This window comes from Triticum urartu, chromosome 7 (assembly GCF_003073215.2).
Source record: "Triticum urartu cultivar G1812 chromosome 7, Tu2.1, whole genome shotgun sequence".
Classification (NCBI taxonomy): domain Eukaryota; kingdom Viridiplantae; phylum Streptophyta; class Magnoliopsida; order Poales; family Poaceae; genus Triticum; species Triticum urartu.
Window position 1 is genome coordinate 714,863,254 of NC_053028.1, and position 14,617 is coordinate 714,877,870.

At 42.1% G+C, this 14,617-nt stretch overlaps 1 protein-coding gene and 1 long non-coding RNA gene across 2 annotated transcripts; one reads left to right on the plus strand and one right to left on the minus strand.

Annotated features, from left to right (window-relative positions):
* Positions 1 to 271: 271 nt before the first annotated feature.
* On the plus strand, positions 272 to 2,762 carry LOC125522029 (vegetative cell wall protein gp1-like). The gene is made up of 2 exons (XM_048687094.1): positions 272 to 1,502; positions 2,262 to 2,762. Exons 1-2 carry the CDS (start codon positions 933 to 935, stop codon positions 2,268 to 2,270), a joined length of 579 nt encoding a protein of 192 aa, XP_048543051.1. The 5' UTR covers positions 272 to 932; the 3' UTR covers positions 2,271 to 2,762.
* Positions 2,763 to 6,943: 4,181 nt separating this feature from the next.
* On the minus strand, positions 6,944 to 8,965 carry LOC125524480. The gene is made up of 2 exons (XR_007290767.1): positions 7,452 to 8,965; positions 6,944 to 7,321 (listed from the first exon to the last, which is right to left on the minus strand). It is a non-coding gene; the product is annotated as an uncharacterized LOC125524480 (long non-coding RNA).
* Between the last annotated feature and the right edge of the window lie 5,652 nt (positions 8,966 to 14,617).

The window sequence follows — 14,617 nt, forward strand, 5'->3', positions numbered from 1 at the left end:
CGTCAACATAGATAAGGCCGAACCGAAGTCCACAGCTTCGGCCGCTAATGAAATTTTTATGCAGGCGACAATAAGGATTGGAGAAAGTTTATTGTTGATTATCAATAAAATCCTAGCAAAAGGGTGAACAATATCGTTCGTAGGATGACCTTAAGATACATATCTATGGGACTTTATCATCGGATTGTTATTGAAGTTGAGAAGGTTTCTCCCAAGTTTGCATCAAGGATTCAAAAAAAAGGTGGCCGATATATAATTATAGCCCTAAGCATATAAATGGCCGATGGAGTGTTCCTTAGAATTAACACGGTACAAGTTATTTTTGGGCACGCAAGCTTTACCGAAAAACAGGGGGCATGTGTTGACACCTGATTTTGGCATGGTCAAAAACACAATTAACATGGCATCAAATGAAAAAGTGCTCAAAGTGAGAAAGTTCTGTATCTTCACAAGAAGAAATTTTGATATTTGGGCCATAGCCATCCGATCTCATCTCTAAGGCCGAAGTTGTGTTCGAAGTACTGAGATTTTGTATTCAGAACACAATTCGGCTGATTACGCCCCAAAGACGGACTCATATGGAAAAAACGATCTACACGAATTGTCTTCGTCTCGTCGAAACGGTCGATTTTGATATAAAAATCGTCCCAATATGTGGGCGGAAAGGACCCGCCTTTCGCACTCCTGGACTGCCCCCAACGTCTCCATCGACTCGTCCTGCTGCCGAGCACGAGACGAGGTCGGTCCTGCTGCCGGGCACGAGACGAGCTCGGTCCTACTGCCGAGCGCGAGAAGAGCGATAGACCGTAATCAGGGGAGGGCCGAACCTTCGAAGACGATAGCAACCCGACGACGAGGAGAGGGACCAAGGTCGAAACGGGCCGACGGCGGAAAACCAGCCACCGCCGCAGCCGACCCGCCAAACTGCCGTGATGCGGACGCAGCGAAAGGAAGCCGCCACGCCAAGAGTCGAGCCACCTCGCCGCCGCCGCCCACAGGCGGAGCAGCCGCCACACCGGGCGGCTGCCCCAACCCGCGCCGCCAGCTGGAAAAAAGCGCTAGATCCGGCCGTCACACATCCACCACCACCAGCCCCCAGCCCGCCTCCAGCCCCCGACCGAAAGCAGAGGAGAGAAAGGGCGAGACCCACACCGCTGGGCCGCCACCTCCGCCAGCAGACCACCATGGCGAAGACGACCGACCGCCGCCCGCGCCGCCCGCAGCCCACACCCACCGCGTCCAGATCTGACAGCCCGCCTTCACCGCACCGACCGTGCACCACCAGGGCATGGCCCGTCATGCCGCCACCGCACCCGCACGCCACCACCAGCGACGATGCGACGCCGCGCGGTGGAGCCCCACGGAAGCGCCACCAGCAGGTCCGGGACCGTCGGCCCGCGCCGGCCACCCCGCACGAAGAGACAAGAGGGGCCCCGCGGCCTCCCGCGGGAGCGACGCTGGAGGGGATAAGGTCGGGTCTTGTCCTCCCTCCCAGAATTCCCGTATGTTTCCTCCTTTCTCTTTTTCGTACTACAGGATTCAGGCTGAGATAACCATAATCTGGAGATGGCTGCTATAAATTTTAGTGCAAGATCAGCTATAGCACTTCCACATAGTAGTGCGGCTAGTAATTTAATTTTCCAGATCATGCATGCTAGTGGAAGCACTAGCGGGGAAAAAGTATAGGTATAATTAGCTGTATCACTTTCTGAATAAGGTGACAGTATTTGATCCTCATCAAAAGAACAAACTTCTTTTTTCGAGAAGGAAAGAATGAACTTGGATATGTGGAATGCAGGGGACTTGACACAAAATGCAGAATTTAACAGATCACTACGATATGCAAAATGCAGCACACATCCATCGAGATGACACCTCCAGGATGCGCAGGCCTAACTTTGTTAGCTACTCAACTATGACAAAACTTACTGTCTTCGACTTGGTAGCTACAATTGATTGTGGATCGTCTGAAAATAGTTAGGCCGTGCTTGGCATCGGTGTAATTGAATACGGGTGTATTATCCTTACATGTGTAACTTACCGGTCAAGAGCTATTTCCGGACGGAAATCAAAATGACGGGCGGAGGTGTGTAAGTTTTACGGGTGTATTTGGAATGAAAACGACAATGCAAACAGGGCCTTAGTGTTGTACAGACTACCGAGCAGAGCCGACTTAGTCATGAGCCTGGTAATCTCACGTCATTCAGTTGATTAAGAGTTGTGATTGCAAATCTCAAAAAAAAAAAGAGTTGTGATTGCAGGATCAGTGAATCGTTAGATCAATCAGAAGTTCTCTTCCCTATAAACTGAATCTCTGATCGATTTCACGGACAGCAACGTGGGTCGAAGTGTAGCTGCAAGTAAACAGGCAACTACCACTCTGTTCTCTTCTTTCTTGTGAGATCATGGCAACGTCGGTTCTTCTTGTTAATGAATGAATGAATTGATGGATGAAGTATTTTGATGTGAACTCGATCGCAGGACTCCGAGTGTGCTTCAGAGTCAGATGCACGAGGCCAAGTTTGGTGCCGTCGTCTCTGTTGTGGCAGCATTACACGGTTCAGGCCTCAGGGACGAGAGTTCTTTTTTTTTTCTGAATCCAGTTCAATGGGTGTAATCTGAACAAACATTCAGTTCACACCCATGTGATCCAACCATCATGTAGAACTGTAAGATTTGTGGTGCAAACAAGCAAAATGCCAACTTCAACAGCATTACCATGTTGAAAGATCATCCATACAATGAAACGTCATTTATAATAATGAAAGATCACCCATACATAGTGGTGAAACAGGAATATACAGTGACAATTATCGACAGAGAAAGACCATCGAAAAAGGTGAAAAGAAAAGTGAACCTAAGCTAAGAACGGTGGTCACTGGTGGCTGCTATTGTTCTCCTGAGATCAAGAGAGACCCCGGGGTGTTGAGTGTGGCTGCTGTCAGAACGCATTTTTCACATGATAGGTAAGACGGTAAGAGTTAATCTGACCATTACTTAATCAAATCAATGGCTCAGATCTATTGTGAACTCTTACCTCTCATGTGAAAAGGAGAGGTAAGACGGAGCATGCTAAAATTTGCCTTTTGTAAAAGTGAGGCCGCATAATGTAATGATCTGAGAACATAGACAGTGGTGACAATTCTTGACGAATAAAAGACCAATCATCACAAGGTAAATGGAAAACCGAACCTAAGCTAGCCAAAAAAAAAAAATGGTGACTGCCATGCTAGTTGCTGTTCTCCTGAGAAGAAACTCCTGCATTGATGACGTAGCGGAAGCTGCCCAAGTACGGTATTATTTCTCCTCACCCTCCTTTAGGCCGTCGTTTATCTGAAAATGTGCCCACATAATGTACATAGCAAAAATATTGATGGAAACTATTAATTTGAAAGAAATGAAAGCACCAATATGTGAGCACTCTTCAAAGAACATGCCTTTTCTGGCAAAAAAAATCGGAGACCAGAGGTTGCGTGAGCAGCTAGAAACTATTGCAAAGAAGTTTGCTAAAAGACCTTATGTGTCGTATAACATGCATAAACCATTTTGCTTGTGCTTCGGTACCCCCCCCCCCCCCCCCACCCCCCCAAAAAACATAGGACAACTCAGATTAGCCTATACCTTAGAAAAGGCATGATGGTCATATTACTCTTCGCCCGCCGTATACGTATACATATACGTTGTACATGGTAGCGTCACACAAACCGACGCACACACCCTTCCGTCCTTGGCCCAGCCCTTTTTTTTAACATTCCGAAAATAGGTAACTCCGCCTATGTCTTCTAGGCATAGCCGGCCCCAAGCCCGGGTAAAGGAGGAGGGTTGTGATAGGTTTGGCGAGCCAATGTAAAAACTAGCCAGTCCCATAGGTATGAAACCCATTTGAGCGAGAGTAGTACTAGGAAGGGTGACCTCCTGGGAAGTCCTTTTGAAAGGGTTTCATATCTAAGGGTTGTGATAGGCTTGACGAGCCAACGTAAAAACTAGCCAGTCTTTTGGGTGTGAAACCCATTTGGGCGAGAATAGTATTATGATGGGTGACCTCCTCGGAAGTCCTCATGAAAGGGTTTCATATCTAGCCTACCCCAACTTGTTTGGGATAAAAAGCTTCGTAAGTAAGTAAGTAAGTAAGTAACATTCCGAAAATAGGTGCATGAAGTAGGATTCAAACTCTATACCTCTTGGATTACATCCACCTGGTATAACCAACTAGGATAGCTCAATTGTTATGCCTAATTACTTTTATTTGCCTCGATGCGTAATTACTTCTTTTACTCTTCTTGCTGTGCATCTTCTCAATATGTTTTTTCTTTTGGTTTTGGTTGGCATTTTCACTTTGGTTTATCCGTTTTTCATTTTTATTTATATCATCTTCTTTTCATCTTTTCTTTTTCATTTTCTTAAATTTTTCTTTATTTACTTCTATTCGTGAATTTTTTTCAAATCCGTGTATATCGCCAATTTTGGTTTTGATCGATTCAGGTTTTTCCTTTTTTTCTCCCTACGCCTATCATAGCTTTGGTCTTCTATGACTTTCCTCTTTGCCAGCGTGATTTTTTGCCTTTGTGCGGTGAAGTTGATTGTGTGCATCTTAGTTACGTCGAGGCTGGCTGTGTTCATTATGTTTATATTCCCTTTGTTTGATGCTCCATTATGAATCAATGATATACATATTTTATCAAAACAATAGTGCTCTGCTGCCTCTCACACTACTTCAGTAATCAGCTCAGCTTTTCTTGCTTTAGAATTGCTTAATTATCTATGTTATAATAATTCAGTACAAACAGAAAGTTAATCGCCATTCTCTATTGTCCCTTTTGCTTTCAGTTACAAGAAGACTGAGTTGCTCGGCCTCATCTGCATACATCCATTGAGTTTCAGGCTTAGAATCAGATTCTGCCATGGATTGGAGGGAATATGGAAAAGAAGGTCCAAACGTGTCACTGGCTCTTGTTCCTATGGTCCCAAACCAAAAAGCCCACATCATTTTCTCCCTTTCCACTGGCCGCCACCTCTGTACGCTTTTCCTTGCCACCTCCGGCAGCAAGCAAAAAAATGTAAATTGCGGTAAATCTGATTCCTTTCAGCATAATTTCTACATTCTACTTGACTCATAATACTAGATATTTTTGTCAGTTTGTCCTAGTCTATTACTTACCCTGATGGAATCAATGATTGACGATTGTTTTGTACGGTTTTGTTGCCTCCTCCAGCAGCAAGGAAAAAAATTGTAAATTGCTGTAAATCTGATTCCTTTCAGCGAAATTTCTACTTTCTACTTGACTGATAATACTTGATTGTTTTGTCAGTTTGCCTTAGTCAATTACTTAGCCTGATGAAATTAATGATTGACGATTGTTTCGTCCCAACAAGATCGATGTAGTACTTTTACTGTTTGAATTAATAGAATCAATTACATATATATAATAAGGGGCTAATTTTAGGATTAGGCCATGTGGAATTACCTGCTGAAACGCAACGAAGCATCAGCATAGACCCTCTGTTTCAGTCTAGGTACATGTTGTAGCTTAACAATCTGATTAGAAACAGTTACTATTACTGCAGGTAAGTAGTTGTCTGCTAAGACACGGGTAGACAACTCGTCCAGCCTGAACCAAACAACTACCAGAAAGAGAAAAGGAGACAGAGACTCGGAGCCGGAGAGAATAAAGCAAGGTAAAGCGGTTGGATGAGATTCGCCGTTCGTGTCTGCTCGGCCACCAACACACACGCACACAGAGAGAGAGAGAGAGAGAGAGAGATGGTAAAGTAGAGTAAGCAGTTTGTGGGAGTCTTCAAAGTAGAACAATACACAACTCTCTCTATATATATCTTCCCTCCTGCAATGAACCATATCTCGCCCACAACAACACAACACGCGCTCAGCCATACGTATTGTTAATTCCTCTCCTGCATGCTTGTACTTGCTAGCAACCGCTTACAAGTCTAATTACTTTTCTATGTACCATTTTATATTATTTACATAATTAGTCTGCATTAACCGAACAAATTCCTCTTGATTCCTTCTGGTCCTCACATCACAAACCATTAATACTGTCACTCTGCAAATTATCAGTTTGAGCTTTTCTTGCTTCTGAATCACTGTGCCTAGTATTTTTAACATATGATAATTCATTCGAAACAGCCTCTGTTATCCTTTTCAATTCTTCAGACTAAGCTTCAGTCTAATTAGAAACAATGGTGTTGCGTACATTCAAATTCAGATTAGAAGCAATTGTCTTGCAATCATATTCTGCATTGGATTGGGCAATGTTTTAAATAGCGGGCTATGGAAAATAGTGGCGACCTCCAAATCAGCTATAGCGGGCTAAAGCGGACTATTTGTGAAGGCGGCCATTTAGCAGCACCCTGCGGAAAAGGTTATAGCGGAGCTATAGCCGGCTATTTAAAACGATGGATTGGAGTGAAAATGGAGAAAACAAAGATGGGTCCCAAACTAACAGCCCATCATCTTCTCCCTCACTCACCACCAGCGACCTACTCCGTATGGCTAACGATCACTTCATCAGAAACAAAAAGGTAATCGTCCTCCTCTGTTGTTATTTTGTTTTTTGAGACAAAACATTCAAAAATATACAATCCTCCTTGCCCGACTCTGGCCACTGTCTTTAGTCATCGATTGCGTCGAGGAGGGGCGGCATAGGGCGAGAGGTGAGAGGAGGCAGGCGGGGACGGTGCGGCCGCACAGGGGCGAGTGGAGCCGGTGTAATCTACTAAACTCCCCCAAAAATATATAGTGCGTATGGTACAAAGAAAGAAAGTCTCAATTGTGGCTCCTCCATGGTAGAGAAGGGAACAATAATCAAACACTGATACAATGGCGGCCTTCGACGGAGAGCTAGATCGAGTACTCCTATTCCCTTGTGATCACACGGAATTCAGATTTTTTTTCTTTTTTTTTAAAGGAACACCAATGCATTCCATTACCGCACCATACTGGCAGAGATCCCAGATACAATGTTGGTTACATCAGGAGGGAATTGGCCCAGCCGGACTTGATGACTGCCAATTCCTGAGCTTGCACCACGCGCTGCTAAATTATGTGCTACAACATTACATGCCCGTGGGCAAACAGAAATATTGAAGCTATCAAAGGATATATCTAGCTGGAATTTAATCTCTCTAAACAGGGTTCCAAGATGTGACCAGTCAAAATCGCTGCTAGTGATAGCTTGTTTCAGGTTTAGAGCGTCTGTTTCCATGATTATACGCCTGCATTCCATTTCTGATGCACACCAAACTGCATTAAGAGCTGCATGTGCTTCAGCTTGTAAGGCATCACCCATATTCTGTAAATGTCCTGCACCAACAGCCAACACTTCTCCATTTTCATTCCTGATGACAATGCCCCATCCTCCTGAATTTGTGTCTTCCCGAAAAGCACCATCACAATTAATTTTCAAGAAGTTTGCAGGAGGTGGTTTCCAAACCTGGGCTTGTTGATGGCAGAAACTTTTCCGTTTGTTCAACAGGTTCTACTCACCCACATGCTTCATTACTGAACATTGGAGATCTTCAATGGTTCTTGAAGCCTCGCCTTGATTGCACTTATTTCTGTTTGACCACCATAGCCAGAGTAGTGTGCATATTGTCAGCTTCTTTTCAATCTCTGCTCTCAAAATCTCCTCGATAACCCCTTCAGCTTCAGTGTATCCTGCAAGTTTACATCTCCATTCCTCTAGTTGAAGGGCTCTTCATAGAGCTTTAACCTTTTTGCATCTGAAAAATAAGTGCCCCCCATCCTCATTTAATCGCAGACATACAGGACAGAGGGGTTCAACATCCACTCCTCGACGGATTAACTTTGTTCTTAGTGGAAGGCTATTTCAAGCTAGCCTCCATAGGAAGTGGATGATTTTGTTTGGCAAGGGAAGCGACCACAACCTTTTCCATGGTGGGTTAGAATTGTTCCTGTTATCTCCTGAGCTGCTAGGAATGCCTCTCCTGGACTCCGATGCTTCTGAATCCCTAGCTACTTTGTAAGCAGAATTCACTGAGAAGATTCCTTTTTTATCAAAGTGCCATGCAGGGAAATCAGAGCTTTTCTTGGGTATATACATAAACATAATACTAGCAAACATGCCCATGCGTTGCAACGGGAGAAAAGAACCCTCACACGCCATTACCCACTGACCATGGCTAAAGACCTCATCCTCATGCCCATAACATAATAAGCATGACTAATACCGCAACCTCAGGTATACATCCTACATTTAAATATAACACCAGACACATGTTTTTGCTTGTCATCCTCGTCGGTGGTGATCGTAGTACCAATTGTCACCAACCAAGGTTGGCCAGGTCAAATAGCTGGATTGTTGAGCCGCCTTTGTGTCCAGCAAAGATCGAGAGCGTTGAGCAAAGTTATTTTTATACCATTTGGCTAATATAATAGGCAAAAGCATTGCACATGATATATGTCCATGTCATCATGTAAATTGAGTAGTTTGTGTCAGATAGACCTGAAAACTTAGTTGGACTCCTCATGCATTTTGACGAGAGTCACTGGGCCGAGTGAGACTGGTCGTATGTGAAGACGCGACAAAGAAAAAGATTCCTTCCATATCCCTAGTTTAATAAATAGGACTAAAGCAATGCATCAGGTGGGCATATTTAAAAAATTTGCCAAGTTTTATTAATAGGTATCGATTAAAACAATTTAACTACAGTACCTCCTAGTTTTAAAAAATCATGTTTTAAATTTTTTTTGCCTTTTTAAATTTAAAGTTCAAAAAGTATTTGTGTTTTAAAAAATGTTAGCAAATTCGAAAAATAATCACAACAGTACCTCCTAATTTAAAATTTTTTGTTTTTGTTTTAAAAAATACTCAGGATTCAAAAAATAAAATAAAATATTGTTCTTCAAAAATTTCGAATTCTAAAATATATTCACTTTTTCAAAAAAGAAACCTTTTCTCTCAGTATCTGACGTGATTGCGAGCTTATATTAAAGTTTCGCGCTGCTAATTAAACAGTGAGGCTGGTTTAGTCTAGTGGCTAGCGGTCTGATCGCTCTAGCGTGAGTGGCTGGCTTCGATTCCTTGAGCTCTTGACGCAGTTGCACGCGACGCGCCTATCGGTGGTGGTAGTTGCGGCGCTGTTGAGATTGGTCACGCCGGCGCAGCAGCTCGCCGAGGGAAGGCCGCCCCTTTGAAGGTAGGAAAAGCAGGGTTTCAAGTAGCCGCTCACCTCGCCACATGTGATGGCGGCGGCATAAGGTGCCGAGAGGAGCATCACGGAGACCATGGCGACCAACACGATCTGGGGAGATGCCATCTTAGTGGCGAGGTTTGTAGATGGAGATGAGATGGCTAGATTCTGATGGTTGTGTGAAGAGAATACAAGGGAATGCAGGTCCTTAAATAGGAAGGCCCACTGGCCCAGGGAAGAAGAATGATCCAAGTCGTTCGTCCACTAGCTTAGCAAGCAAATCGTCGTTCGTTCGATGGGGCCAGATTAATTGCATTGGTTGGGCAGTAGTTGGGTGTTGGGACACATAAACGGGATGTATGTCAGCCACATTCTAGTGGTGCAGTGATCAACTTAGGAGCATCGGCAGCCGCCTAAGAGGACCAGCTAGATATAGCTACTTACTCCAGCTGATCGGGAGTAAAGAGGTAGATCTAAGTAGCCATCACCCAATTAAAAACGCATATCGATCAATGTAGATGCATCAAATGCTCTTTTAATTCCAGCAAGTTGATTAGCAGCATGATGGCATGGCGCATGGTCAAGTGTGAGGAGGTAGTCGACGGTGTCGATTGCTACCTTAGCCAATTAATTAGCAGCACTAGTCTTCATCCAATGCATCTTCTCGGGCTATCAATTCTATCTAAATGTACATAGAAGTATACATAAGCGCAATTTCTAATTATGTTTTCAGGTGCGCAATTGACCGAAATGAAAAAAAATTATGATATAGAAAATGTCTATGGCAATGTTCATTTAATCATTATGTCAAATATATATAGACTGCCATCCAGAAAACACCTATAACTAATACTTCTTTTCGAGTTCTCTTCTATGTTTGCATCCTAAAAATTAAGTTGAAAACAACATAGTATTGTCCAAGCCATCTACTCTCTAACCGCGTTGAAGCCTCCCAAGGGTATCATAACGGCTATTATTAAGTTTGAGTGTGCCTTCCTTCGGGCGGCTTCGGACGGAGTTTCCGGTCGAAAATGCATGGTCAAATGGGATGTCGTTTGTAGGCCGAGAAACATGATTGGACTTGGTGTTATAGATCTCGAGAAATTAGGGAGGGCCTTGAGACTCGGGGGCTCCTATTTAACGCTTTCAGCGGGAGCGATTCACTCCCACCTGAAGCGTTTCGTTCATGGGCCAGCCCAATAATAGGTATAGAAAATCTGAACATTTTTTAACTTGAACATTTTCAAATCTAAACAATTCTTAAATTTGAATGTTTTCATAATCTGAACAAATCTTAAATTAGAATATTTTAAAATTTGAACGCTTTCAAATTTGAATATTTTCAAAATCTGAATAATTTTTAAATTTGAAGAATTTTTGAATTGAACATTTTTATAAATAAAATGAAAAAAGAGACAGAAAAGAACAAAAAAGCGGAAAAAACTCAACCTGAAGCTTGAGTATTCTATAGTCTCACCTAAATAGCTTGGCGTAATCATGGTCATAGCTGTTTCCTGTGTGAAATTGTTATCCGCTCACAATTCCACACAACATACGAGCCGGAAGCATAAAGTGTAAAGCCTGGGGTGCCTAATGAGTGACGTGGTACATGGCAAATAGGGTTTGCCTTGAGACTCCGGTGGTTATGACTTGAATAGATGGAGCCAAAACGACTATGAGTCGGTTTGGGGGCACCCTTTTGATCAAGGGGACATGGATACACTACAAAAAATATGTTGATACATGACGTTCTTATAATGACGGTGAATGAAATCATCATAGAGTTATGACGATTTCAAGCAAGATCGTTGTGAGCCATTTAAGGGTATAAAAACCATGTAAACTAACGACGATTTGATTAAAAAATGTCGTAGCTGTATAAGATAAAATTTTCATAACCGGGAGCACGTGGACCTGGAGCATTATTTTTGGCAATCGTTGTGACATAATGCATTGATATGACTGGACGGGGCCATAATCCATTCGGCTTATGTGTCGTGTCTATTGGACGCCACACATCTTCAATTCCCCCATGTGTCATGCCTAGCTGTGATGGTTTGACAACTCAAAGATTGACTTCACAGTATTTAAAGTAGAAAGTAAAGAACGAGAGAGTTTGAATGAAAGATGATCCATCCATCTTTATTGATGATAGAAATGGGGTATTTATACCCAGGCGAAAGTACACATGATGCTTGGCGATCAAGTAAACACATAGTTACTTGAGAGCCAAGGAATTACATAGTTGCCTTGAGAGCCAAGGAAGTACATGGTTGCTTGAGAACCAAGCAACCTATCTATCAATTAACTTAATCCTAATTAGCTTAATTAATAAGCAACTATTATATTCTTAACACCCCCTTGTACAACGCCTCTTCTTGGGTATGTCCATCGTTTTAATAAATTCTATGAATAATCTTGAATGTCTCCTCCAAAAATCCTGTGGGAAAAAATAGGAGGAGAATAGTGCAGATATGTTGCTACAACTCCTTTAAACCCAGTGGAAAAAATAATAAGGAGAAAATGATGCAACATATAATGATTATTGTCTCTTGATAACTCATATGAGAAAAACCTTTGAAGAAGGAGAAAACTCATTGGTGAGTAACAATTAATATGTCTTGAGTACTTTCTCTAAAAACCTCGATAGAGAAAATAGAAAGTATGAAATATGATCTTTGAGAAGCCATTATGAGAAACTTTAGAGAAAACACATAAGGGAAAAGAGTGCGATCTGATATGCCATTGAAAACTCCTTTAAAACCCAGTGGGAAAAATATAAGGAGAAAATGATATGGCATATAGAAGCACTTGTGTTCATATTGTCACATTAAAAACCTTTTATAAGAAACCATTAGGGAAAAACTTGTGAAGGGAAAAAGAGTACAATATATGCAATCTGATGATTGTAAACATGTTATAGTTTGGGAGATTACTCCCCCTGAACTTTGGAAATCCGGAGGATGTCTTATACCAATCTCATTGACATGTCATGACATTGTGAATAATCTGTTGGATTTTCACATTATTTTGTTTGATATTATTTCCTCACTTTCTACAATTTGTGAGGATAACTAATTTTTTTATGATATTGCTCTTCATATAACCTATAAGGTATTGAGTAACACAAGTGGTAGCCTCTTGATAAATCAAGTTATGTGATTCTGATGAATCTCAACCACATGAGTTGTAGTGTGGTTAATCATTCTGCTAAGCCATGCGCACTTTGCAATGATTTTAGATAAAGCAATTATATCAGAATGATAACTGGAATCCCTCCCCTTCCTTTCTCCTTCTCCTCTTTCCTCCCCCCTTATTTCGGCCTACATGGGGTGCACCAGCCCCTTAGGGGATGGTCTGTCCCCTTCTTGGCCCATTAGGCCCATGTAGTTGCCGGGGGGATGCCCGGAACCCCTTCCGGTGACCCAATATGTACCCGGTACCCCCGGAACACTTCGGTGTTCGAATATCATCGTCCAATATATGAATCTTTACCTTTCAACCATTTTGAGACTCCTCGTCATGTCTGTGATCTCTTCCGGGACTCCGAACAACATTAGGTCACCAAATCACATAACTCATATAATACGAAATCGTCATCGAACGTTAAGCGTGCGGACCGTACGGGTTCGAGAACTATGTAGACATGAACGAGACACCTCTCCAGTCAATAACAAACAGCGGAACCTGGATACTCATATTGGTTTCCACATACTCTACGAAGATCTTTATCGGTCGAACCGTAATGACAACATACGTTATTCCCTTTGTCATCGCTATGTTACTTGCCCGAGATTCAATCGTCGGTATCTTCATACCTAGTTCAATCTCGTTACCGGCAAGTCTCTTTACTCGTTCCGTAATGCATCATCCCGTAACTAACTCATTAGTCATATTGATTGAAGCCTTCTTATGATGTGCATTACAAAGAGGGCCTAGAGATACCTCTTCGATACCCGGAGTTAAAAATCCTAATCTCGATCTATGCCAACCAAAAAAACACCTTCGGAGATACCTCTAGAGCATATTTATAATCATACGGACATTTCATAGCACACAAGGCATTCCTCTGGTATTCGGGAGTTGCACTCATAGTCGGAGGAATATGTATTTGACATGAAGAAAGCAGTAGCAATAAAACTGAACGATCATAATGCTAAGCTAATGAATGGGCCATGTCCATCACATCATTCTCCTAATGATGTGATCCCGTTCATCAAATGACAACACATGTCTATGGTTAGGAAAATTTAACCATCTTTGATTAACAAGCTAGTCAAGTAGATACACACTAGGGACACGGTGTTTTGTCTATGTATCCACACAAGTATCAAGTTTTCGATTAATACAATTCTAGCATGAATAATAGACATATATCATGATATATAAGGAAATATAAAATAACAACTTTATTATTGCCTCTAGGGCATATTTCCTTCAGTCTCCCACTTGCACTAGAGTCAATAAGCAAATTCAGATCGCCATGTGATTTAACACCAATAGTTCACATCTGTATGTGATTAACACCCATAGTTCACATCGCCATGTGACCAACACCCAAAGGGATTACTAGAGTCAATTATCTAATTCACATCGCTATGTGACTAACACCCAAAGAGTACTAAGGTGTGATAATTTTTTGCTTGTGAGAGAAGTTTAGTCAACGGGTCTGTCACATTCAGATCCATATGTATTTAGAAAATTTCTATTTCTACCATGCTCTGCATGGAGCTACTCTAGCTAATTACTCCCATGTTCAATATGTATCTAGATTGAGACTTGGAGTCATCTAAATCAGTGTCAAAGCTTGCATCGACGCAACTCTTTACGACGAACTCATTATCACCTCCATAACCGAGAAACATTCCCTTAGTCCTCTTTAAGGTAACTAAGAATAATTTTGACCGCGGTCAAGTGATCTACTCCTGGATCACTATTGTACCCCCCTGCCAAACTCATGACAAGGTAGACAATAGGTTTGGTACACAGCATGTCATACTTTTATAGAACCTATGGCTGAGGCATAGGGAATGACTTTTCATTCTCTCTCTATCTTCTGGCGTGGTCGGGTTTTAAGTCTTACTCAACTTCATACCTTACAACTCAGGCAAGAACTCCTTCTTTGACTTATCCATTTTGAACTCCTTCAAAATCTTGTCAAGGTATGTACTCATTGAAAAATCTTATCAAGCGTTGATGACCCACAAGTATAGGGGATCTATCGTAGTCCTTTCGATAAGTAAGAGTGTCGAACCCAACGAGGAGCAGAAGGAAATGATAAGCGGTTTTCAGCAAGGTATTCTCTGCAAGTACTGAAATAAGTGGCAACACATAGTTTTGTGATAAGATAAATTGTAACGAGCAACAAGTAACAAAAGTAAATAAGGTGCAGCAAGGTGGCCCAATCCTTTGTATAGCAAAGGACAAGCCTGGACAAACTCTTATA